Here is a 25,902-nt window from a genome sequence, read left to right as displayed (position 1 = left end):
TAATGGTGGGAGTCTGCTATGTCTTACTTACTCCTGTAACTACTTTAGGCTCTTTTCCACATGACTCTTGACAGCTGGCTAAACCTATTCTTAACATTCAAAATGAAACTATGAGAGTATGTTCACTTCCTAATGGCTTTGTTGTCAGCTGCCAGTTCCCACTTCTCCACCCTCAGCCTCTGTAGCCCCTCTAGCTCTTGTCTAGCATCCTCTAACTGTGCCTGGAGGACACACAATCTCACTTCCTGCTCAACTACTGAGTCTATTCCTGCTACATGCCCTGCAGCTCCAGGAGAAGACTTTGCTAAGATCCCCCACTTGCTTTCCTGCTACATTCACCCCAGTGAAACACCTTGTTATACAGTTGACACCGTACCCCACAACGCACTAACCTACAACCATTTATGCACTTCTTACTCGTGGTCACACAATCCCAGTTGCAGGTTTCCTCTCCAGCAGCTTCCAGAGACAACAAAAAAATTTTTTTTCTGTATTTTATATAATTATTGACCAAATTTAAAACTGTAAAATGCTCACCACCAGTATTAGAGATTGAGATCACTTAGCACCCTCCAACAAACTTGACAAATAATTTGAAACCTTTTGGAAACTTTCTCTCTTGCTGACACTTGTTTGATGATTTGCACTATCCCCTAAAGCTAAGTAAAGATGAACTTAAAAAGGAAGATGTAAACAGGTCCCTGTATACGAGAGTTTCATACAGGTTAATGTGGAATTTGATAACCTGACCCATGGAGGCATGTTAACAACAGCAGAGGCCCAAGGCACCACATGAGACAGCTGCTGGAAAGAGGGTCACATCCCCAGACAATGGTGGCTGTCGAGACGGCGACAGTGGTGAAAGTGTGTTAACTTCCATTGGCTCTCGAACTGGAACAGACGGTGCAAGGCCCATGGGAATTGGAGGCAGCAATGGCCGCTGCGACCAGGCGGGCACAGAATCTGAAAGCTTGAAGCATGTGGCAAGATCACACAATTCACAAGGATGAATTTGATTCTGGTGGCTCGTCAGCATTTCTCATGGTCCTGCAAGAGAAGCATAGAACCTTGAGGAAAACCTACAGTGGTGCCTCACTCCCAGCACCTGCATCCACCATGCAATATGTGTGATATTTTGCGTGTCTCTGGGCGTGATACTTTGCATGTCTGGGCGGAGCGGGCACAGTCCGCCAGGGTGGGTGCAGCAACTGAAGCAAGGGCTGGTGCTGCCAATGTAAAACTCCGCCGGCGGTAGTCCGTTGCATGGCTGGCAGCAGTAGGACGACACGAGTAGCAACAGAGCTTGATTCCATGTGTGGGAGGCACCAGATTCATCCATCTGGTGCTTAAATGTTCATACACAAAGTGTGCTGGTGGATTGTGGGTGGAACTCTGCACTCATGATATCGTTGATGCTGGAGGTGGTGTGAAACTATTCAAACTCAGTAGCAACAAACTGAGGTCTGTTGTCAGTCACAATCACTTCAGGCAGTCGCTCAGGCGAAAGCTTGATGACAAGGCCTGGATAGTGAAATTAGCTGTAGTAGAGAGCATAGGAACCATGAAGGGAAATTTGCTGTAAGTGTCAACGACGACGAGCTGATCTGTAGTCCAGTAAGGACCCACAAAATCCAAGTTCAGACATTGCCCAGGCACTTAAGGTTTGGGCCATTCAAAGAACTGCTGAGGCTGGGCTGACTATTGTTCAGCACAGGCTCTGAGAAGTCAACTGTTCAATCTGTGCATCCAGGCAGTGTCAAGTGCAATGATGTTTGATACAAATGATGCCCCGATTACTTTGATGTAGCAAATGAAGCCCATCAGGCACGAGAGCATGTGGACCCACAATATGTGACTGATCGTTATTGATGCGAAGCAAAATGACACACTGGTGCACTGCAAGAGTGCACCAATTGGCAGAATATCGGTGAACCCCAGAGCTATGAATTGGTCTGGCTGAATGCAGCCAACCAATACGAATGAGTGCAACAGAATCTGCAAATCAGGATCCATAACTGTGTCCTGGACAATTTTCTGGTGATTCAGTGGAAAACTATACAACACATCTGTGTCCTGTGCATCAGTGTATCTACAAGAAGCAGAGGACTTGTTAAATGTTGAATCTGGACTAAGAGGCAGGTGAGAAAGAACATCCGTGTTGACGTGCTTGGAAGTGGGCTGACACACAATGTCATAATGGTAATTTGACAAAAGAGCAGCCCACCATTGCAGTTTCTATGCTTTGTGTGTTGAGACTGACTGAGAAGGGGTAAACAAAAATTGTAGGGGTTTATGATCAGTCACCAAGGAAAATTTTTTGCCTAAAAGATACTGGTGAAACTTAGAGATGCCATAGACAATAGCGAGAGGCTCCTTTCCAATTCGTGACTAATTACCCTTAGCTTTGTTTGACAGTTTCAAAGCAATGGCAGTCAGCCTGTCAGCAGCACCAAACTTATGTGACACAGTTGCGCCGACACTGTAAGAGGAAGCATCCACAGCCAAGACCAGAGGTTTGGCTTTATTACAATGAACAAGGCATCAGTCACCAACCGAAGCATCTTTCAATTTCTGGAAAGTGGACTGACACTTTTGTGACCGAACAAAAAGAACATTCTTCCACGTGAGATCACCTGCAGACAACACTTGAAAGAGAGTGTGATAATTGTTAATGTGTTCGTTAGGAGTCCAGCCTCAGATGACAATTACATCTAAATTATTTGAGTAAAAAGGAACTTTTGCGGTCATATGCTTCAGGAAGTGCTGAAAAATGGCAAGCCCAGAAGCACTGCCAAATGGTGGTCTCAAAAATTTATGGAGACCCAGATGAGTGTTAATGACAGACATGTTAAGACTGCTTGTCCAATGGCATTTGCAAGTAAGTTTCATGCAAATCAGTTTTGGAAAAGCAATGATTGGCATCCATTTTATCCATCAGTTCCTCCAGGCACAGTAAGAGATAACTGTCAGTGATTGAGGATTCACAGTTTTCTTAAAATCAGTGCACAAGTGGAGTCTGCTGGACAGCTTTGTCAGACTAAGGAGAGGGGATGCCCAGTGATTAGCAGTAATGAGTGCTATGGCCCCACTGTCTTGCAAAGCAGCAAGTTCCTGAGCCACCCGTTCTCGAAGAGCCTGAGGGTCAGGATGAGCTCTAACAAAATGTGACTGTGTATTACCATTCACTTTGACACGGACAACAAAATTATTGACTTTCCCAAAATCCTCAGAAAACAAATCGTGAAATTCTACTCATAGCTTAGCAACACTGTCCCGAGGATTGAAGGAAGTACGCTGTCCTAAATGCTTAACCCAAAACAAACCAAAAGAGTTTTGACCAAAAATATTAGCACTCTCTTGGGAGGAAAGCACTGTAAATGCCACTGTCTTTATCGAATGTCTGAAAGTTGCAGGAAAGTTACAAGTGCCCAAAACAGGAATGTCTTGGTCGTTACATGATGTCACTGTATTATGTGACGTGCCAACTAAGGTTTGCCAAGCAATCCATAAGTGTAACGATTGAGCAAAGTCATTCAAACTCCAGTGACCAGTTGCAAATGGACCGATTGTCCAGCAGTAGTTAGAGACGCAAATAGTTTGTTGTCCTCACATAGGCTGCAGATGAATTGGGGACAGCTGTTACAGTGTTGTTTTGCACTAGTGATGCTGTGGGACTCTGAAAACACAGTACACATCTTTTGTGACTTAGATTTGCATGAAGGAGCAAGTCGCTTCACACTAGGGACAAGATCAATGATCATTTGCTGTATTACAGGAAGGGCATGACTTCACACCTCGTGTCAGCCCCAACATGTGAGCACAGACGCCAGGTGAGCCACTGTTGGTGAGTCAGCTGCGAGGCATGTTTGCCGTGTCTGTCTACTGAACAAACAGGCACTACCTTAAAACTGTCTGCTGCATTTTTGCAGGAACCTTGATAGTACAGAATTGGCAGAACTTGTTGCAAGGAAGGATCTGGGCATTAAAGAATCTGTTCCTAAATTTAGGAATCAGCTTCATTGTGTGTGATGGCGTCACATTATCTCACTATAATATTTGCCACAGTCATATTTGAATCTACGCTGTCTAGTAAGGCCTTGCAAATTAAGTCACTGACAGTATGTCTCTTCTTGTTGCTAACGCAACCTAAAGAATTTGCAACTGGCAGCCACCACTTGTACCCTGCCCTCATAATACTTTGCAAGCACCTTTGTACTAGTTCAGGGCGGGACATACAAGCATTAACACCCACTTCCACCATGACCAAGAAGAAAGAATGTTTGTCAGTACCTTGTGTGTGATGAGCTGCGATGTGAACATTGAACTGTGCAAGGTACTCTGTCCAGACTTCCTTCACATTATTAAACTCACAAAGTGGCAGCACATTGGCATGTGGTGCTGCTACTATTGGGTCCGGCATCTTGTAGGAAGTCGTCAGTGCTGTCATGAAGTGATTCATTACTTCAAGCAGTTGCAACATTTGTTGACTCTAAAACTGAATAAGCTGAGCTAGATCAACTGCAGGCTGTGCAGCAGGCAATTGCAGTGTAGTACCCATTATCTACTGAGCAATGCACAAATACAAACAGCGAGAAACAACAGGAAAAATCAGTCAAAAAGACAGCAGAACAGGAAGAAGTAAACTTGACTTGAAGAAGGCCACACACAGGCCCAAGTACTTGTCACCAGGTATGTTGTGTACAACTTGGAATGCAACAATAAGGAGAGGTGGGCTGCAGAGTGGTGTGACAACTATCATCATAGGAAAGCAGGACAGAAACAGAAATGATTAGCAAACAAGTCGGTACAATAAACAGAAGATTTACTTACCATGTATTTCTCAAAGCATACAAAGACTCAATACAAATAATGCAGCAAGAAGTAGAATTGTGCTCTCAATGTCAACAAGGATGATGCTCTGCTGCACGAATGATGGTATTGGAGCTGCAACTAGGTGGCTTATGAATAGTGCCACAAAGTGGAGAGACTCCAAGTGCGAGTGAGCTGTGTGGCTGCCGTCGGCCATCGTATAATGTGGCGGCAGAGGGCGCTCATGGCACAGAGCCACTGGAGGCATGGCTCAACAAGCGTGCTCCATTGGGTCCATCTGGTTCCACACGACCGCTAGTGGCATCTGACAGAAACTTGCAATTCTGTTGCCAACTTTGACGCTGGGGATTATATATACGCGCCCACACACACACACACACACACACACACACACACACACACACACAGAGAGAGAGAGAGAGAGAGAGAGAGAGAGAGAGAGAGAGAGAGAGAGAGAGAGAGATTGATTGATTGATTGCGCAGTACTCAATGACAGAGAGGGAATTGTACAAATATTCCAGTATTTTTTTAAAATGTTTATGTAGTTCAAGGAATGAATCAGAAATGCAAATAGTTGATAAAGGAAATAGTGACATTCAAGAAGAGAGGCATATCTCTCTAATGTACAATATGTTCACTAAAATTATCATCTATATCTATATACATACTGAGAAAGTCACTCTACAACGCTTGACAAGAGTACCATGCATCACTGCTAGACATTTCCTTTCCTTTTCCACTAGCACATAGAGCAGGGGAAAAGATACTATCTATATGTGTCTGTATGTACCTTGGTGATCCTTATGCAAGAGATATGTTGGTGGTGGCAGAATCATTCTGCAGTCATCTTCAGATGCTGCCTCTCTAAATTTTCTCAGTAGTGTTCCTCTGAAACAATGCTGCCTTCCCTCAGAGGTTTCCCATTTGAGTTCCCGAAGCAACACTGTAATACTTCTGTGTTGTTCAAATCTATCTGTAACAAATTTGGCAGCCGGCCTCTGAACTGCTTCAGTGTCTTCCTAGAATTCGACCTGGTGCAGATCCCAAATACTCACGCAGTACTCAAAAATAGGTCACAATAGTGTCCTATATGCAGTCTCCTTGACAGATGAACAAAACTTTACCAAAATTCTCCTAATAAACCAAAGTTGACCATTCACCTCCCCTACCACAATCCTCACAATCTTATTCTATTTCATATCGCTTTGCAGTGTTATGTCTAGATATTTAACTAACATGACTGCATGACTAATACTGTATCCAGACATTATGGGTTTGTTTAATGTACTCATCCACATTGACTTGTGTTTTTGTACATTTAGAGCCAGTTGCCATTCATCACACCAATTAGAAATTTTGTCTGAGTGATCTTGTGTCGTCCTACAGCCCCTCAAGTTTGAAAGCTTGTCATACATCACAGAAGTGTCAGCAAACAACTGCAGGTTGCTGTCCAGCCCATTCGCTGGATCATTTATGTATCGTCAACTGGGTAGAGATAATTAATCAGAGGAGGAGTTGGCTTTGGAAGTAAGACTCAGCACATTGTACCATTTGCAAGTTTTAAATGAAATTATAGAGTGCAGCAAAGAATATTAATTACTGCATTTTTGGGATTCATAGGTTTGAGAAAGATTTTCACTGAAATTCAGCAAATGTTATTTTGTGCCTTTGTGAGAAGAGTAGCCTAATACTTCATCATTAGAGGTTGGTTGAAACTGAAAATAAAACTCATCAGGACTGTTCTAAACCTTGAAAAAGAGAAGTAGAAAAAGATGAGAGATAAAACAAGAGAAAAGTGCCGTGCCTGATGGGCACACCAATTCATGCTTGTGTATCTCGAGTTGGATACATTTCATTCTAGACACAAAGAAATCAAAGACGGCCAGTGGGCATTGATCTATATCAGTGAGGCTGGGCATTGATTTATATCAATGGGGGGAGTTGAAAATTTGTGCTGGACCAGGATTCGAAACTGAGTGTCTTGCTTACTTGTCCTGCTTACTAGGCACTTGCACTGACATGACGCCATCCGAACACAGTAGTCACCATAACTGCACAGACTACTGTGCCATTCCTCCTGTTGGAGTCAAATTTTCAACTTAATGCCACACACTACTGATGTAAAGACCTTGCTCATAAAATAATTACTTGCGACATCTTGTTGATTTCCGCAACAGTTTCAGCTTGGTGTGCATCTGCACCAACGGGATCATTGGCCATCACCACCTTAGCTATATGTCAATGGGACATTGAGAAACTCCACATGTCCAAGAAACTAAACTTTTCAAGAGATACAGAAAACCTTTCAGGTCTTAAAATTCGTATGTTCTTCTCATTTTTCGTTAAAATGAATGTGGAGGGAAGAATGCCAATGAACTGTAGCCAGTTGTGATATATTTTCTTGACGTCAAGTTAAAATTTGCTTAGTGAATATGTGGACTTTCTCATTATTTTGTAATAAAAAAGTATAAAATGTTACTTAATGCGTACTTTATTCAAGTCACACCAATATTCCATTCTCTTGGAATTATATTCCACACATGGTTCATTATTTGACATATGTTGGCCAGTTGTAAACATCAGTGTAGAAATTCTGGATTACTTCTTCTTTGCCGGCCGGAGTGGCCAAGCGGTTCTAGGCACTACAGTCTGGAACCGCGCGACCGCTACAGTCGCAGGTTCGAATCCTGCCTCGGGCATGGATGTGTGTCATGTCCTTAGGTTAGTTAGGTTTAAGTAGTTCTAAGTTCTAGGGGACTGATGACCTCAGAAGTTTAAGTCCCATAGTGCTCAGAGCCATTTGAACCATTTTGGACTTCTTCTTTTGGTAGGAATAGTCGATTATTCTCTCTGTTTAAAACGGTGCTGTCAACATAAAATTTTGAGAAAGCCCATGTCTTTTGTGCATGTGGGGGTTTTCCCTTTCGTGTAGGCGATATAATGGCTGCATAATAACACAGAAAATATCAGAAAATGTGGGGTTTCTCAAGATCATGATCAGCCTATATGTTTAAAGTATAAAATCATGGGTGATTCAAAATTGTCATAAAATGGAAACTTGGGGTTTCTCAACATTCTTATTCATACGTGGTGTTTGCTCTTTCAGACATGTGTGAAGGAACAGACAACACATATACACCTCATTCTGTATTTTTATTACTTGGTGCAACTTACATGAAAGTAACTGTTGTTACATCTAAAATTCCTTGTGCATATTACCATGAATGTCATTCACTCTTGCATAACTTTTGATATTATACTTATTGTAGAGACTTAAGAGCGCCATTTTGCAATTTCAGATGGTTCCCAAAGGAGACTTTACTGCACAGGTGAAGTAACAGATAAGGAATACTGCCATGCTTTAAAGGTGAGTTAATGTTATTTGACCACATGTTCCTTAGAGTACCATTTAAAGCAATAAAATTATTTTCATTTGCTAGTTGGATTTGCTACACGTGTATTGTAAAATGAAGTGATTTGGAAAAAACTATGTGACTGAGTTATGTCAACACAGCAGTAAGATGGAACTCAAGGGCATCTACAGAGACGTGTTCTGTTATCTACTTACTGATCTTATGAGAATGTGAAAAAAGATTCTTAGCACATACAGTTCCTACAGAAGATTCTGCAAAGTTCAGTTTGTAACTACTTCAATAGGTTCCTCAGAGGTATGTTCATTTCATTTGAGAGAACAGGAACTGAAATGTCACCAGGACATAACAAATTTAGATGAAAATTCTCGTGGTGTTTTGTATTTACAGTTATTTTTAGGGGTCACAGTCTTTCCAACCACACTTCAAGGGCCATCATGCATGCAGTGGTAATGACTACTAATGCTTTTGTACATGTTAGGGACAATTGGCTCATAGTTTAGTTTATTTACTAGCTGAGAAAACCGACATTGCCCAGGTGTTTGTTTATTCCAGTCTTGTATTAATCCATCTCCTTCTTCCTCCTCTCTCTGTCCATCTCGTCCAACCTCCTCTCTCTGTACATCTCCTCCTCCCCGTCTCCCTTTGTCCATCCCCTTCTCTCTCTGTCCATCTCCTCCTTCCCACTTCCTCTATCCACTGTCTCCTCTCCCTTCTCTTTACCCATGTCCTCCCTCTTTACCCACCTCTCCACCTTCCTGTCTCTATCCATCCTCCTTGTTCACCTTCTCTACCCCCTCTCTCTGCCCACTCCTCCACGCCTCTCTCTTTCCATCTTCTCCTTCCCCTCTATTGTCAGTCTGCTCCTCGCCCCTTCAACAACGTGCTCCTTTCTTCGTCTGCCCCTTCCCCCTCCGTCGGCCAGCCCCTTCCCCCTCCATCGGCCAGCCCCACCCCCTCTCCCTATTCATCTTCTCTCCTTTTCTTTCTATGTCCATCTCCTCCTCTCCTCTCCTCTCACTCTGTTTATTTCTCCATCCCCTATCTCTGTCAATCTCCACGTCCTATCTGTGCTTATCTCCTCCTTCCCCCTCACTCTGTGTCCATCTCCTCATGCTCCCTTCATTCTCTGTTACCAGGCTCACCCTAATAGGAGTCTGTTGCTTCATACCCCTACAGTATTTATTTCCAGATTGTAACTAATGTGAGTACCACAGTTGATTGAAATATATTCCAGGGGTTTGGGAACAGCTTTTTATCTATGGCTTCACCCATTTACACATGTGAAATATATTTCACACATATTTCACCTGTATGTCCAGCGAATTTCACTCTGCTGTTTCATTTTCATGCAGCTGAATGTTTATGAAGTCATAGCTGCTGAACTATGTGCTGTACAGTGATACAGTTTTGCAGGTACATCCAGTGGTATATGTGGCTACTGTCTGTGAAATGTGTTGTGAATAGAGTTATTAGTAAAGAAGTCCTAAATCAAAACTCCATGCACAATGCGGCAGTTTCTTGTGGTCTCAGTGTTTATGGCATCATATCTTCTGAACCGAATGTCGTACAGTGACCTATTTTTGTAGCAATGCGTGTGGATACTACGTACGAAATATGTTGTGAATGGAGTCAGTAGTGAAGTTAATAGTAAAGTAAAAGTCATGCTTCATGTGACAGTTTTACTGCATGAACTGCGAAAATGTACTACGTGGCAAACTGTTTTCCTTTCGTAATTTTGTGGGGTTCATCAGTGAGAAAGGTTTCGTTGAGGTTTGAAATTGTGTGTAAAATTTGCTGCAGGCTCAAAGTACTCTAGTTCGCAAATGCTGGATAACTTAAGTATGGGTATTCTTGAGTCGTGGGCTTCAATGCTTTTTCACTCCCCTCCCCACACCTTTAATAGGTGGGTGGTTCTTACCCCCACAGTGGTTCTTTCCAGGCTGTAAATGATGTACAAAGTTCAGTTGAAATCAGTCTATTGGTTTAGGAGGATATGCGGAACATACATACATACGTACATACATTTTTATAATTTGTATGGATGTGAATGTTACGTGGATCATAACAGTGAACCCTTATTTACTTCTACACAGTGAGAATTATAGTATCAGGGCAACTACCTAAAAATACTTGCTCTCTAAATGTTGGTACAAAAAGGAAAGGGAGAACAAATGGTGCATCAACAAGTGGAAATACAAATGCACAGAAATGAGTCTCAGACTGAGATAAACAAAGTATACTAGACTGTTTTTGGTGCTCAATAATCTATGTCCTTAAAGTAATAATTTTGGTGTAGGAAACAAAGCAGTAACATGGTTGGAGAGTTAATCATCAGCAAAGACAGGCCAGTGGGGTATAAATTCCACAATAGACAGATAAGATATTTAGGTGATGCAAGGCAATACAAAGTAAGACCGTGAGAAAATGAAAAGATCACAATAACAGTTAAAGCAGATCAAGGTTACCGATACAGTAGCTTGTAGGGGGTGGCTAGACTCGGGGAGAGGGGGTAATGGAGCATTTTTCATGTTTTGGAATGGTGACTTGTAAGTAGCCATGAAAAAGTTCCTGTTCCGGCACTGCTAAAAACCTGTGTGGTATTGACTTTTAATAATTTTCTTGAAAGAAAAAACACCCGACTGCACTATATTTTTTCATTTCTCTTAGAGCTGGGGAGTGGTGGGCATGCCCTTGCAGGTCAGTGAACACAAGATAAAGCTTCTGCTAAAGGACGACATAGGCTACAACAGGACAGAGCAACATCAGACACTGTAAGACAATCAATGGAATATGTGTGAGAATTGTTTGGCAACTGTGTGATCTCATGATTCGGTAACATTCCCTGGTCCCCCTAGAATACCAAATTTATCTGTTTTGATATTTTCTTGTGGGGCTACCTCAAGAGCAAAGTCTACACGACTTGACCAAGAACCCTGGATGAGATAAAACAGAGAATTTGGTATGCAATTCACAGTATATCAGCTAAGATGTTGCAGCAGTCAATGAGGAACCTCAACAGCAGATTTCGTGAATGTATTTGTACAAGATAAATGCCATCAATGTTTCATAAATGGCAAAGTTGTAAGGATTCAATTACTATGAATGCAATTTCTTTCCTTCATCACTTCTGGTTTTATTGGATTGTAGAAATGTTCCCGTTTTTCTGTGTCACCCTGTGCTTAATAACTGCTCGAATCTCAATTTTTTTTCCTCCCCTCTTCACAAATCATGACATGAGAACAACAGAGCCACGTCACCTCCACAGCTCTCTTCCAAGAACACTGACGTGGCACGTGTTCACAGGCAACAGTCCAATGAGTATCATGTGAACAACTCATTGCACTAGCACTGATGCTCTCATGATGATTCCAAGAACTTTTCAAACCTCCCTTGTATATTTATATTGAACATCATGATCTATCATAATGTTGCAAAGGCCTCCACACAAAACATTCCAGATGTAATGGCGCAATGTCAGTACGTTCTACACCAGCTAGTATGCATTCAATTAAGTGATGTTTTTTATGGTTTTAATCAATTGTCTTACACATTCGTAGCAAGTCTAACCTCAAAATGTCTGGATTAAGATATTGTATTTGGTGATTAAGGATAGAATGAAATCTATGTAAAATATACATATACAATAAAAATTCCAAAATGTCCTGTGTGTTTTCAGCCTCAGAATCGTTTCAACGTGCCTAAGGGGACCAAGTTCTTCCGAGTAAAGGTGCGACCATTACCGAAGATTGCAGCTCCTCGTTGTACGCACCATCACCAGCACCATCACCACCACCACCATCAGTGCTCTGGTGGTTCCAGCTCCAGTTCAACAGCTAAAGATTCATCGCTCACCTAATTAGTCAGATATGATTTTTATTTTGCACTTTCAGTTACTAGCATAAAGCAAACTTCTCGGCAAATATGCGGTTAGGAAGCTTGGCTGTATTTTAACATGATGCACTGCAAAGTTGGTGCTGCAGTATTATCCCTTCGTGTTATTACTTTTTTTCTTTCCCAGTCAGCATTACACAATTTTTCTTTAACAAGAGTAATGTTTTATAAGTAAAATATTTATTGTTGTTAGTGATATTATTATTACATTTAATAGTCCTGCAACTTTTGTTTTGTATAGAAATTGTGTAATTACTTTTAAGATCACTTTTAGATTTAGAGGCAAATGTCAGAGGCTGGCACTCTGATAAAAGTTCCATCTGCCCTTAACAACACAGAGTAACAGAACTCATGTACCTTGCTTTATTGTTTTCATTTTCTTTCTTGATGCTGAAAATGCTGCTCCAAAAACTTTTATTTACAAGGAAGTTATAATGTGCTACATACTACTGTATGCACTGTAACTTTCAGACTGTTTGTAAATTGTGTGTATATACGATCATTAGCTAGATAGGATGTGTCAGAAAAATTTAAAATAGTGTTGTCCTTTTCTTATGCGCTGTGTGATTAGTTTAGCAACATGTTACTTGACAGGATGTTTTGGATAACTTGAGAGTGTAATCAATACAAATTGCTTGAGTATTAATTTTCCTATGTGTACATATTTTGTATAAATTGTGATGATGTTGTTAATAAGCAGTAGAGTCTTATAGTACCTTAGTTGGAACTACAAACTCGTTCCTAGCTGTAATTTTATGAAGAGGACTTGTATATATTTGATAAAACAGTAATTGTTTTCTGGTCTATTAATAATATTTTCCAGAAACTGAAACACAGGTACCTAGAATATGACACTTCGGTTTCTAGTGTTTCCTTCCTTGATTTAGATCTGTTTCCAATAGTATTTCTGTAACATGTTTTATGTTGACAGCATTCAAGTATAGATAAGGTAAAAGTGTTCACGATGTTCTTTAGGGTATTATAACAGTTTGTAGGGCTGTGATGCAAAAAAATATACTTAAGCTAACAGTATATTCTGGTTCTTCAAAGAATTGTCCTTTGGATGTTATCTTTGTGTTAATAATTTTAACTATTTTGTAAATTGTATAGGCTCTTGTGTAATATTTGTTGAACCTGGCAGTGTACGGAAAATAAACTAGAACTAGGTAAAACTTTCTTTCAGAAGTCTCCAGTTGTTGTAGTTTTGTATTAAGTGATTTTTAAGCTTGGCGCAATTATCAGTAATTATTAAGCGTGCAACCAAGCTTTGTAAATACAGTTGTGCAATATTATATACTTATAATATAAGTAAATACTGTAGCAGACACACTTTGTGTGCATATGCATGGCATGTATATAGTGTTTGGAAAAATATTTATACTAATATATTTTTTCATATGCATTTAAGAGATCACATAGACTTACAGAGCTTTTAAGTCTTTTAATCAAACATTTCTTCTTTTCCCCCAGCAAGGCTGTTTTGTAATATAAAGATTTACATTGCTAATAACTCTTTTGAGAGGGCACAAAATTGTTATAAGGAGCTCACTTGTAATGCTTGGGCAGCAGGATGATTTTAATCAGTGATTGTTTGAAGACTAAATCTGTAAGTTAAGACAAAAACTGTTGTGCCTAAGTAATTTTATGAACCTTGTGGTGAAGTAATTTATATTACTATGTTAATTTTAAGATGTGGATGTGATCAGAACTGTGGAGGTTGCCTCCGTATGTTTGTCATGTTGCAAATCTAGAATGACGACTGCTAGTTACGTTTGCGTATGTTTGTATTTAAACACACGTTTATTCATTTGCTTGACTGTGTGTTATTTTGAGATGTTTGTGTGATGTAAAATCCAGTCCACTTTCTGTGGAAATGGACTGTATTATGGATCTTCTGGTCAGTATAGTTATTATTTATTGAACAAGATTTGTAGGTTCCTAGTTGGGTGGATAATGATTTGTGGCAAACACAAGATTGGAAGATCCAAAGATAACGGCGCCTGTATGTAGTGATATTTGCCTAGGTCTGGGTTAGTGAACCAGCTTAGTTTGCCTCCCATTTTTAATCATAAATGTCATTAATTTTGAAAGATACAGTGTACGTCATGTCACCCTTTGCCCTGAGTAAATGAAACTGTACAAATATAGAATAAATTTTTTTTTATTTGTTCAATTTTGTTTTTATATTGCCATTGGCTCTGTTGCTTAATTCTTAACAAGATCTTATCACATGACTTCTTTATTGATACAAGTGGCATTTGCTATTCTCTTTCCCTCTTACGTGGTTGGCATTATTTCGCTCTTAGACCACTACTAGCTAAGTGAAGGCAGTGGTGCCACTGAGCTGCTAATAGCAAAACTTTAACAAGACAGTGCAATAAAAGGAGTCTATTAGCCGTAGGTACCTGGTGACGCTACTAGTGACACCACTTGGGGTGTCACTAATTGCCCCCAACTAATAGCTCTCTTATGTTTTAAATACAAAGCTGTTACAGTTTCTGCCAGAAAGTAAAATACAGATTATACAGAGAAAATTTTGGATGGGGACTAAAAAGTAATCATTGGCAGTTTTTATGTCTACTGACTCACCAAAATTTGACAGAAAAAAGATTGGGGTCACTTAATATTGCGAACAACCTTTGTGTCAACCTTTACTGCATGTGGCTGGACAAGCTATTATTCTTGACAAAGTTTCAGCAATGCCTCACGTAACCCGGTGGTCATGCAGTCATATGTTGTGTGCTTACATATGCACTCCGTGTGCTAAAGTGCTTTATGTGTTCTATGCTCTTTGTATGCTTTTCTCAGCATACTTAACAGCTAACATTTTGTTGTGAAATCAACGCTGTATGTCATAAGACCTATGCCACATGAAGCAAAGAGTATCAATAAGTAAATGGTTTAGAAATCAGTTAAATGATGGATTTACACCCTCATTATTCAGAATACTAGACTTTCTAATTTTTTGTAACTTGTTTTCACACAGCATTTATATACTACCAGACATTTGTAGAAGCAGACACTAAAAAGATCACATTCCAGAAACTGATAAAAGTTATTGTTGAGACATACCGGAGGACAATGAAAGACAAAAAATGAAGGTGAAGATCATGATAGCAGGATAAGTATCATATTTGTATGTTACTCAGGGCAGAACAAAGGAACTACACAATAAAAGAGAAGGGAAGCACTTGAACAATTGCCTTATGAAGGCACAGTAGAAATTAAGAAAATAGAATATTAGAATAGTAGATAAAGTAAATATAAAGTAGATTATAATAAGATTTTGGAGTGATTGAAGGACCACATTACTATGAGGATAACAGTGAAGAAGCTTTGGAAATACAAAAGGGTACTACTGTGCTATTATGGATCACTGAGACCTGTAGTATTGTCTCATAAAAGAATGTGGCCAGGGCTTTCGAAAAACAATTAGATTAATGTAGCCAGTTTTATGCTGGTACCACAGGAATATTGAAACTCGTGTCAGGTATGGAATGAGACTGAAACATTGAGTTGACTGGGTTATTAATGCTTGAACTCAAGAAAGGACACAGAGAAAGTTAATAATGCTTTAAAGGCTTGTAATGACATAAAAGAAGAAATACAAAAATGTTTACATTGTGGAATAACTTAGTAATACTCACAGTGAACATCAATATTTTGAACAGCAACTGAAAAACAATTTCAGAGTGATGGGAATTTTGCTAAAAAGCCTCTGTTCCACATGGCATGGGGAGAGAAAATCAGAATGAGAAAAGCACACAGCTGATTAGAATCCATGGTGATGGGGGAGGGAGGTGGGTGACAGACATGGTCAGGAAGAAGCTGAGGCTGTGGTAGGCAACATTGTAAAATAAAAACTGATAATTAGTTAAGAGGCTCTAAGGAAATGAAAATAGTGAGATCAAATGAAAGTGTTGTTATTTAAACAGTACACCATTTAACAAGTTTGTCAATCACATGGTATTAGTTTTATTATAATAATTTAATGAACAAGATGACACAGTACTCTATTAGGATTTAAAACTGAGACTTAACCGTATTACTTCAGGTTCTGGTTTATTGGTTGTCATAAGTTTGCAACTGAACAAGTTTACAGTTTGAATACAACAAGTAATGTAACTCATAACTATACAAAAGCTCAGCTCTTAACCCTAGGACGCCCAAGCCTTTTTTTCTAACTGGATGCCTAAGGGTGAGGGGGGTGGGGGGGGGGGGGGGGGGTGGGTGGGGGTGTGTGTTCGGTGAGCCCATAGGTATTGATTAAGTTTACTGACTAAAAATTATTACTTTCAAAATGGTTTATGTATTTTAACTAAGGCATCGGTTTATAAATGTTGTTAATTGTTATAAATATTGGATTGAGTGAATAAAAAATTGACATATTACAATACAAAATACAGATGTGTTCATATACAATAGACTACTCTGAGTCCTCAACTTCAAGGCAAGAGACACACTTCACAATTTTTTCTGAATGTGTGTTACACACGTTCGTGACACTGTCCACAATACTATTTTGTTTTACTTAGATTATTGTACTTCTGCTTGTTTGTTTTAGCTTCTCTTACACAAATATGGCACCGACCTTTCCCTGTGGGAGGCTGACGTGCTTCTGTTGTCACTTCTTTGATTTTCTTTTACAGAATAGTCTCCATTGATTGAACAATTTGGTTATATGACCCTCTTGCATTGGCACTTCTTTCTTCTACCTGCAACTTCACTAGTTCCATCACAGCTTTCAGAAGATAAAGTTTCCGTTTGTTGTGTTTCTTTTCATTCCATCTTGGATGTTGCTGGATGAATATGGTGGTTGCATTGATAGCACAAATGTCGATGAGAGAATAAAATACAGATAGAGGTCACCTCTTTGTTCCCCTCTTGCAGGTGTACATACGCGCCATTTGATCAATGGTATCAATTCCACCTTGAGTGGAATTATAATATGCATTTATCTCAGTTTTATTCTTCTCTCCTCCAACAGTGCCTTTATCTTGCTGCATTGTTGACAACATCAGTAAGTTTTTACTTGGTTTCATTTTTGCTATGTAGGACACCAAAGTTACTGGAGGCCTATGTGTTGATGGGTCTGTGAACAAGAAAATTGATGAATATAGCTCTCGATTTGACGTGTTCCTCATTATGTCTGGAATATGCTTCCTGTTTGACTGGAGAGTTCCTACTGTAGTAACTTTGTAGTCTTGGTATAACTCTTCCACCAAATCCACCGATGTGTAATATCGGTCTGTAGTAATATTTCGACCAGTATTTTTCACAGGTGCTGCAAGACGTTTGACGACAGCTGCTGAACCACGTTCTTCTTCCGACAAATTCTGAACATTACCGGTATAGGGTTCCATATTCAAGATGTATCTGTCAACTGCATCGGACATAATGCGTATAAGGATGCCATACTTGCCCAGTTTATCCTTCATAAATACTTTGAAGGGGCAGCGCCCTCTAAACAAACTGAGCATCTCATCAATGGTGAGGTGGACCCCTGGTTTATACAGTAGTGGAAACCTATCATTCATTTTGTTGAAAACATCACGGATTGCTATGAACTTGTCTGCTTCCCTTCTTAGCTGGCGGGTACTTTTGTCATCAAACCTTATGATTGCAATAAGTTCCTTGAAACGTTATCTTGCCATAATACCCTTGTAAACAGGCCGACCCATTAGGTCTGACCAAAGATAGTGTACACTGACAGAATTGTCCTTATTTGTCCCCATAAGTATCAGGTTTCCTATAAAGACATACAATTCTTTCTCATTAGTCAAAGTAACATTTCGCTTAACTGCCTCTTCATTTGAATGTTTTACTATTACATGCATGATGTCAGGCGTAAGAAGTAACTTCAAGGCTTCTCCAGGTGAATGGCAAACACCAGCTGAAGTTACTCCTGCTGGCAAACACCAGCTGAAGTTACTCCTGCCTGCTCCCTTACTATATTAGCAACAGACCTCCGAGGACTTCTAGGCTGTGTGGTTACATGCCGTCTTCCAGACTTGGCCACAATAACATCCTGATGGTCACTGCCTGAAGCTGCGCTATCTTCATCTTCTCTAACATCCACATCACTTTCCCGATCTAAATCATACTCCATAACACCATCCTCATATTCACTTTCACTCCCCGAGTCAGAATCTTCATCTAAAATTTCATTCAGAACTCTTTCTAAAGATGAGTCTCATATTCTTTTAGTCATTTCTAAGTCTGGGTGTGAACAGTAGGGAACTGCACTAACTCACTGCAAGTTTACAAGATAAATAACAGCTGACTGACATCAACAACCGATTGTTGTGAATATCAAGAATACCAAACAGCAAGAAACTAAATTACATTGTTGTAGAGATGAGAAATACGAACTCCTACTGAGGGAAATTTTCTATAGCATTGAAGCCTAAGGGGGGGGGGGGGGGGTGTTGGATCAATAAGAAGTTTATTTATTTTTTCTTTCAAAGCAGGAATTTTCTATAAAATATATTGACACTAACGTTTCATAAAATAGCCAACAAACAATAACTCAAAGGGAATATGTACGATGAAAGTTAGTTGGGCAAAAGCAGGGGGCATAAAAAAAATGGAGGTTCAACAAACCCCCCCTTACGTGTCCTAGGGTTAATACAATTTCGAAAAGGTGCCCAGATGTAGATTAGACACTAGATGATCCCTCATGTTAAAAATTCTGTTGTGTGAAGTTGAATAAAGCTGCAAGTGAATGAACACACTTATGAAGTTATTTTTAAAAATGCTTCAAAACATCTTTTAATATTCTGACTGACAGGCAAAAATATTAGTTTAGGTTGGATATAATCACTCCTTTGACATGGGGCATTATTTTCTGGGTTAATGCTGCTTAGTTACATGAATGGCTCTTTTTCCAAAAGCAAGCGCAAGAATAATACTGTGTCTTCTTGAGCAAGAAGCCATGCATGAAACATTTTGTCGAACTTGTAAATGTAGAGTTTCAGAAATTGATAAGTACTCAGTAAGGTGGTGCGATCATACATGGAAGTGATCAGTGCCTCACCTCTTAAGCAGTTGCACTGCACGTGGCATGATTCACGCCTGAATGTTTGCAATAATTGCACGGCTAACTTTAAGAAGCATTTGGTGTAAATAGAACACAGTCTGCCCGATCCACCACAGAGAAGGATGTGTGCTACTCTGCTTCAGAGTTAGACACTGCTGTGCTGTGCTGTGCTGTCCTGTCCTGGAGGGGAGGTTGTTGTCCATGGCTGCACTGGGCAGAAGCAGAGCTACGCGATACAGGCAGAGTCTTACTGAACCAAAGGAGAACAGTGTGGGGTTCGGCTGTCATCGAGCTGAAGGATGACACTGGAACTGCCAACTGCACACACTGTAACAGTGAGAGTATAGTACCATCCTGGGAAAAAATGGTCAGCTACAACTGCACCACAACAGAGGCACAGAAAATGAGCAACGGCTAGGAAAAGGCATCAGCTGGCTGGCAATCGAATTGTGGAGCTGTATGCAGAGAACTAGAGAACTGGCCGTGGCTTCAGTGTCATAGGTGCAGTGTCGGGTGCTGCAGAAGAGAATGGGACTGGTGACCTCAGTGCCAGAAGATGTGGTAAACCGCCTTTGTGAGAGAGTCCCACTGTGGCTGCATCCTAGTGGCATTGTAGCACGAGGACAGAAGCAGCATGAGGCTCATTGGCAGAGGGGAGAGGAGGAGTGATCAGATGCAGTTAGAATGGGGGGGCATTGAAAGTTGTGTGTCCCATGCTGTGCCTCTCTCATGAGGAAGGCAAACAAGGCATGAAGTGGTAGGGCAATGTTGGGTGCAGCTGATGGGAGAGGGTGGAATGTGGAATGGTCAGGAGGGATGACGACAACTTATGACCCCCCCCCCCCCCCGGAGCTGTAGCAGGTGGACATGAACCTCATGACAGATATTTAGGTGATGCCAGTCTTGGCAGATGGGTCATGGCTGCAATGAGCTGAAGTGTTGGGCATGGCTGTAGCTAAGTGGTAGATGGGGTAGATGAGACGAGGAGGTGGCACAATAGCCAGTGAAGGCACTGGAGCTGGTAGATGAACTGTCCCTCTTGACACTGTTTTGTAACAGATCATCCCATGTGACATTGTTTCACCATCAGCAGTGGCCTTCAGAAATACAATCAGAATAAACAACAAACACATGGTATGCAGGTCCTCGAAGTCCACAATAGTGGCAAAATGTACACACACAGCGTGAAAGGCATTGCACACATGAAATATTCAGCATAGACCAGAAACAATGAGTGTAGCAGAAAGCTCATTTGTTTATGCTTGCACCAGTTAGTTGAGGCCTTCATTACTGGAGGCCTTCATTACTGTTAAGTCCTGTTGCGGTGATGCCCACTGTAGTAATGATTATTCCCAGGCTGAAGTTAAGAACACTTTATACATGGCCTGAGCTCACAATAAAGATTAGTTCTAATAATAACTTAATCATTCACAATTGCTTCAAAGTAACAAACATTTCCGAGGAAAGTTTCATCCCATGTGGCTGTAGATGCAGCATCCAGGAGGGCAGTGTTGTGTGGAGTACTGTGAAGCAATGCGAAGAGTCGGGGTTTATCTTGATGAGTTCTGATTGATGTGCTAGGAGTGTAGCTGGCTCCTAACCTGGAACTATGTGAACAGTTCACTGCTGCTGCTGCTGCTGGAAGCTGTGCATGGCCCTAAGTATCCAGCAGGCAGGAGTATGTCCACAATCACGTGACATGCTGACAGTACTTGTTTCCTCTACAGCAGTGCCACCAGTTGCCTGACAAGCACAGAGGTCAGAAACTTGCCTGATGCCCTCTGGTGGGGCCGTAACAGGTGGTAAATCAACACATTGTTTGTATACAGTATTGTGCTCATAGCATGCAATGTCCTTGTGGTTTTAGTAAATAGTCTCCAGAGGAGATACATCTGTGGGCCAATGGTAAGCAACCCAAAGGGTAAAGATGGTGCCCTGGTAGTGTGTACAGTAAGCCCATGGCCGATACACAACAAGAAAAGGCAAAAGCTTGTACCATGCACAAAAAATTAAAATTTTAAAATAAAAGAGAGAGAACTTTGAGCATTGTTAGAAATGAAAAGAATAAATCCACATTTAAAATTTAGACCATTTGCCACAACATTAGCATTGGTAACAAAAGCCCAAACGAGGGAGGGGGAAGTAGTTCCATTATATTTAGTTGCACACCTATTGTCTGCTCAACCATCAGATATCTGATGTACTAGATCACAAAATCGTAGAAAGTATTGTCAGGGTTTCCACAGGTTCTGGAAATCAGGGAATTTCAAACAGGTCAGGAAAATAAAAAAAAAAAATCAAGGAAAAAAATTGTAAGAATGTCATTTTTGTCTCAGTAGATTAATTGGTTTGTTTACCGAGGTGTCATGCATAGTAGTTGGCTGGGTGCATCTGAGTAAGTGCGCCACTTCCCTACTCCCTCATTACTACTACTACTCCTCCTCCTCCTCTCCTTCCTACCACTCCCTTCAGCTTGCAGTCAGTGCTGTCACCACTTCTTGCCGCTAGCCTAGCAGCTACCGACAAGAGGTAGGGAGGCATGAGGGGTGGTTTGTTTGGATCTGATTCTCAGAGACTGTAGATGCAGTGGCCGAAGACAGCGGCCATTTGTGCACGAGTTGTGTCTGAGTGATTGTGTGAATGTGCGTGTGCTCTCGTTTTCTGACAAAAGCTATGGCTGAAAACTTGTTTGTGAGAGTGTAATTGTCTTTTCTACATCCCTGCCTGTGGCTTAGCAAACATCTTTATGGTGAGTTGCTACCTATCCAGATTATTATTGATTCTCAGAGTATTTGAACAAGTTGTGTGTTGCTTAGATTGATCACCGTGGTCTCATTTCATCAACGGGTTGTCTTTGGCTCATGAATAGCTGACCACACGAGTGGATTTCCCTGACAGCCAAAACTGCAGGCTGTTTCTTCATGTATCTGTAATGGATGGTGCCTGATGATCTGAAGCCATTCAGTTCCCACTAATGGGCAGACCCTGCCTTTCTCACTGACCTCCCTGCAGGCCGGGGCATAAAGCAGGAGATTTTCATGGTTTGGCCATGTACCCAGGACTGCTGTACTCATCAGCAGGCCAGAGGCCATGAGTGATTGAGTTCAGGAACTGCGACTGTGTCACCGTAAGTATATTGTACAGGGTGGGATTTGATAGACATTTTATTTGTTCTAGTACATTTTGGCACTTCAAAAGTAGTTTGTATGTTGGAAAGTATGGATAATAATAAGAAGAAAATTGTCAGTCGCTGATGGTTTGTATGCTATGTACTCATAAATTTCTCTAAAGAAAAATCACAAAATACCTGTAAAATTATAGGTATAACACAGTGGGTAATAACCGAAAATAATGAACATAGCAGAACATTGCAGTCACCTAAAGTGTTGGTTTACACAGTTCCCCCCCCCCTCCCCCCCCCCCCCCACCTTATGCCTTCTTTCAAGAGGCCTACTTTTTTCTGAGGTTATTTTTGAAATCAGCGAAGGTATTTTAAATCTGTCTTACAACTCCAAGGAAATACATTTTTTTGCCCCAAATGTGTTTAGATTAATTGAAATAAAGTAACAGCAGTTGTCTAAATGAAAAACGTATACCATTTGGCTTGCTTTCTCCATCTAAAACCAGTTCGCTACAGAAGATATTTAAGTAAGTACATAATATTTTTGCTCATATCAGGAAATGTCATCTGCTTGCAAGTTTTTGTCGGATATTTTCTTGTTTGCGCCATGGTTTCTTGTACCGTAGCTGCAAAGACAGATCATCAACTTACATCTTAACTTACCCTTGAGATGTAAAAATTTGTTAGGGAAAAATGCTAAAACCTGTCTGGAAATCAGGGTATTTCACTCGGGGAAACTCATGGCAACCCTGATTGTACATTAGGGTTAAGCTTAATAGCACTGTACTGTTTTAAGCAGACTGGCCTTGTATTTGGGAGTATGGAGGCTTCTATCCCCAGCTACCCGTAACAATTTAGGTTTTCTGTTATTTCTACAAACTCACTAGGGAAAAATGCTGGCAATGAATAACTTCCTGTTCCATCATTGTCAACAGAGGTATGTGTAAGTATGTAAATGTTAAGTTCTTCATTTTTAAAGTGTGAGGCAGTTCTTGGCCATTGATTACCTTCAGGATGCAAAATGTCTAATACTGCTGATGTACACACATAAAAGGGACACGCTTTCCTAGCTTTCAGAACTATTAGTTCCTTCCCCAACAAAGAGAGAGATACGAAGCTGGATTGATTAAATAAGAAAGGCAGATTGCTCAGACCCCGGGATAAGATCTTTGTCTTTCTTCCTTCCTTCCTTCCTTCCAACTACAGATGGTTCCCTTTGTCCTGCAGTCTTGTTCGGAAATTCTGTTTATTTGAATCATTGATTTTACATTCCATTGCACCTACACAGCTAATGTTAAATGGTGTATTGACAAATGCAGACTCATGACATCCACATGTGTTTGCATTACTATGTTTATGAAAAACTGTCCTCCGCTATGATTCAAACATATTGTCACTTGCTTGTGTATGAACATACTGTGCGTGTGCTGATAGAAACGTGGATGTGTTTTATTTCATTTTCTATTACTTCCTTTTCACTATTTTCATTTGTGTGGAGTTCTATTAAAATTGGTGAAATATTCATATTTTGTGAAACATCAATGACGTTTTATTTTTGTCTGCAGTTTCATTATGCATATGTGGAGCAAAGTGTTAAGCCTTCTCATTGTCAGCAGCAACAACATTTCCGACAGCGTAGCCAACATAAGAAGTGCGGAAAAAAAGGGGGTGGGGCAGTTTAGCAATTTACGTATGAGAAGGAAGCCCTTTTTTTTTTTTTTTTTTTGTCCACAACTGTAAATGTGCACAGTTGCAGTTGTCACGTTATCATCCATACAGTGTCATTTCATCCAAGTAGCATCATAAAGAAATGATTACTACCATCTCATACTACCACAGTTTATGTGGCAACAGTATACTTGGTTCACTCGGGTGCCTTCTGCACAGCTCACTCATGTTCAACAATGGAACTGCTGCTGCAACTTTATTATGGTAGTGTAAAATCCCAATTGCAGTGAATGTAAGTTGAATTGTTACTGACAGTGTTGGTCTTTGTCAATTTCTGCTGACTGAGGGCTGGAATGAGACGTGGTGGTGGAGGAAGCAAGCAAAGAAGGTAGGGGTACAGCCAGTAGTTTTGATGCTCCCAAGCCTCATTCGTTATGATCTGCTGTGTAAGGGAAAAAGAATTCAAGAATAAGCCTGCTATGGCTGATTAATAATATTTCAGGAGTTCTTTAGTCATTATGCCTACAGACTCTTGTTTACCTAGGTTGAGTTATCATGTAAAGAACATAAAATGAACACTTCTCAACTCTTAATTACAAATGTTTTAGTTTTATTTCAAGAGAATAACTTTTGTACTATTAATGATTTATGATGAGCAAATAAAATCTGTTGTTTATTACACATCATACCGAACACCTGCATGAATAACTGTGCATTTTAGCAAGCCTCTGCTGGAATTTGGGTAGGCTTGCCAGCCCTTATTCAAATTTGCCCAGTGGATTAAGGACAAGGGATGGTGTGCCAATCACCATGGAATGATTTTTAGATGGTTTCCCACATCCCACAAGGTGAATATTGGGCTTTTGCATTTCTCTCACTTTCACTGAAATACAATGATGTGACAAAAGTCATGGGATACCTACAAGTAATGTGTTGGACCTCCTTCTGCCCAGGATTGTGCAACAGCTCGATGTGGCATTGTCTCACCAAGTTGTTGGAAATACCGTACAGAAATATTGGGCCATTCTGCTTCTATAGCTGCCCATAAGTGCAGAAGTCTTGCCAATGCAGGATTTTGTGCACGAACTGACCTCTTGATTATGTCTCAGAAAAGTTTAATGAGATTAATGTCGAGCAATCTGAGTGGCCACATCATTTGCTTGAATTGTGCAGAATGTTCTTCAAACCAATTGTGAACAGTTGTGGCCCGGTGGTATGGCACATTGTCATCCGCAAAAATTCCATTTTTGAATGGCTGCGAATGGTCTCCAACTAGCCACAAACCATTCCATATGAACACAGCCCACACCATTATGGAAGTACTGCCAACTTGCACACTGCCTTGGCAACAACTTAGGTCCATAGCTTCATGGGGCCTGCATCACACACAAACCCTACCATCTGTTCTTATCAACTGAAATTGGGACTCATCTGATTAGGCCACAGTTTTCCAATCATCTGGGGTCCAACTGATATGGTCACGAGCCTACTGTTAGCAAAGGCTCTTGCAGCAGTAGTCTGCTGCCATGGCCTATTAATACCAGATTTTGCTGCTGATAATTTATTTGTTTGTCATATGTCCTACATTTCTGCGGTTATTTTACACAGTGTTGCTAGTCCGTTAACACTGAACTCTGCACAAATACTGCAGCTCTTGTCTGCTATGTAAAGGCCCTGGGCCACTGTGTTGTTTGTGGTGATATTTAATGGCTGAAATTTTGTATTCTTGACACACTTTTGACATTGTGGATTGAGGAATATTGAATTCCCTAACAATTACAAAATGGAATGTCCCATGCATCTCACTCCAACTACTGCTCCACATTCAAAGTCTGTTAATTCCCATTGTGTGGCCATAATCACTTTGACAACCCTCTCACATGAATCACATGAGTACAAATGGCAGGTGTGCTAATGCACTGCCCTTTTATACAATGTGTATGTAGTACTACTGCCATCTGTATATGTGCATATAACTA

At 40.5% G+C, this 25,902-nt stretch overlaps 1 protein-coding gene across 4 annotated transcripts in view; it reads left to right on the top strand.

Moving 5' to 3' along the window:
- LOC124616713 (RB1-inducible coiled-coil protein 1) overlaps nucleotides 1–14,268 on the top strand; it is a 314,373-nt gene extending 300,105 nt beyond the window's left edge. For all 4 annotated transcript variants that reach the window (XM_047145068.1, XM_047145070.1, XM_047145069.1 and 1 more), the window contains exons 21-22: nucleotides 8,130–8,197; nucleotides 11,881–14,268. In XM_047145068.1, the coding sequence (XP_047001024.1) occupies nucleotides 8,130–8,197; nucleotides 11,881–12,060 (248 nt within the window). In that variant the 3' untranslated portion in view covers nucleotides 12,061–14,268. The remainder of the gene's footprint in view (nucleotides 1–8,129; nucleotides 8,198–11,880) is intronic.
- Nucleotides 14,269–25,902: the final 11,634 nt, after the last annotated feature.

Source organism: Schistocerca americana, chromosome 5 (assembly GCF_021461395.2).
Source record: "Schistocerca americana isolate TAMUIC-IGC-003095 chromosome 5, iqSchAmer2.1, whole genome shotgun sequence".
Taxonomy (NCBI): domain Eukaryota; kingdom Metazoa; phylum Arthropoda; class Insecta; order Orthoptera; family Acrididae; genus Schistocerca; species Schistocerca americana.
This window is presented reverse-complemented; position numbering and strand designations above follow the sequence as displayed.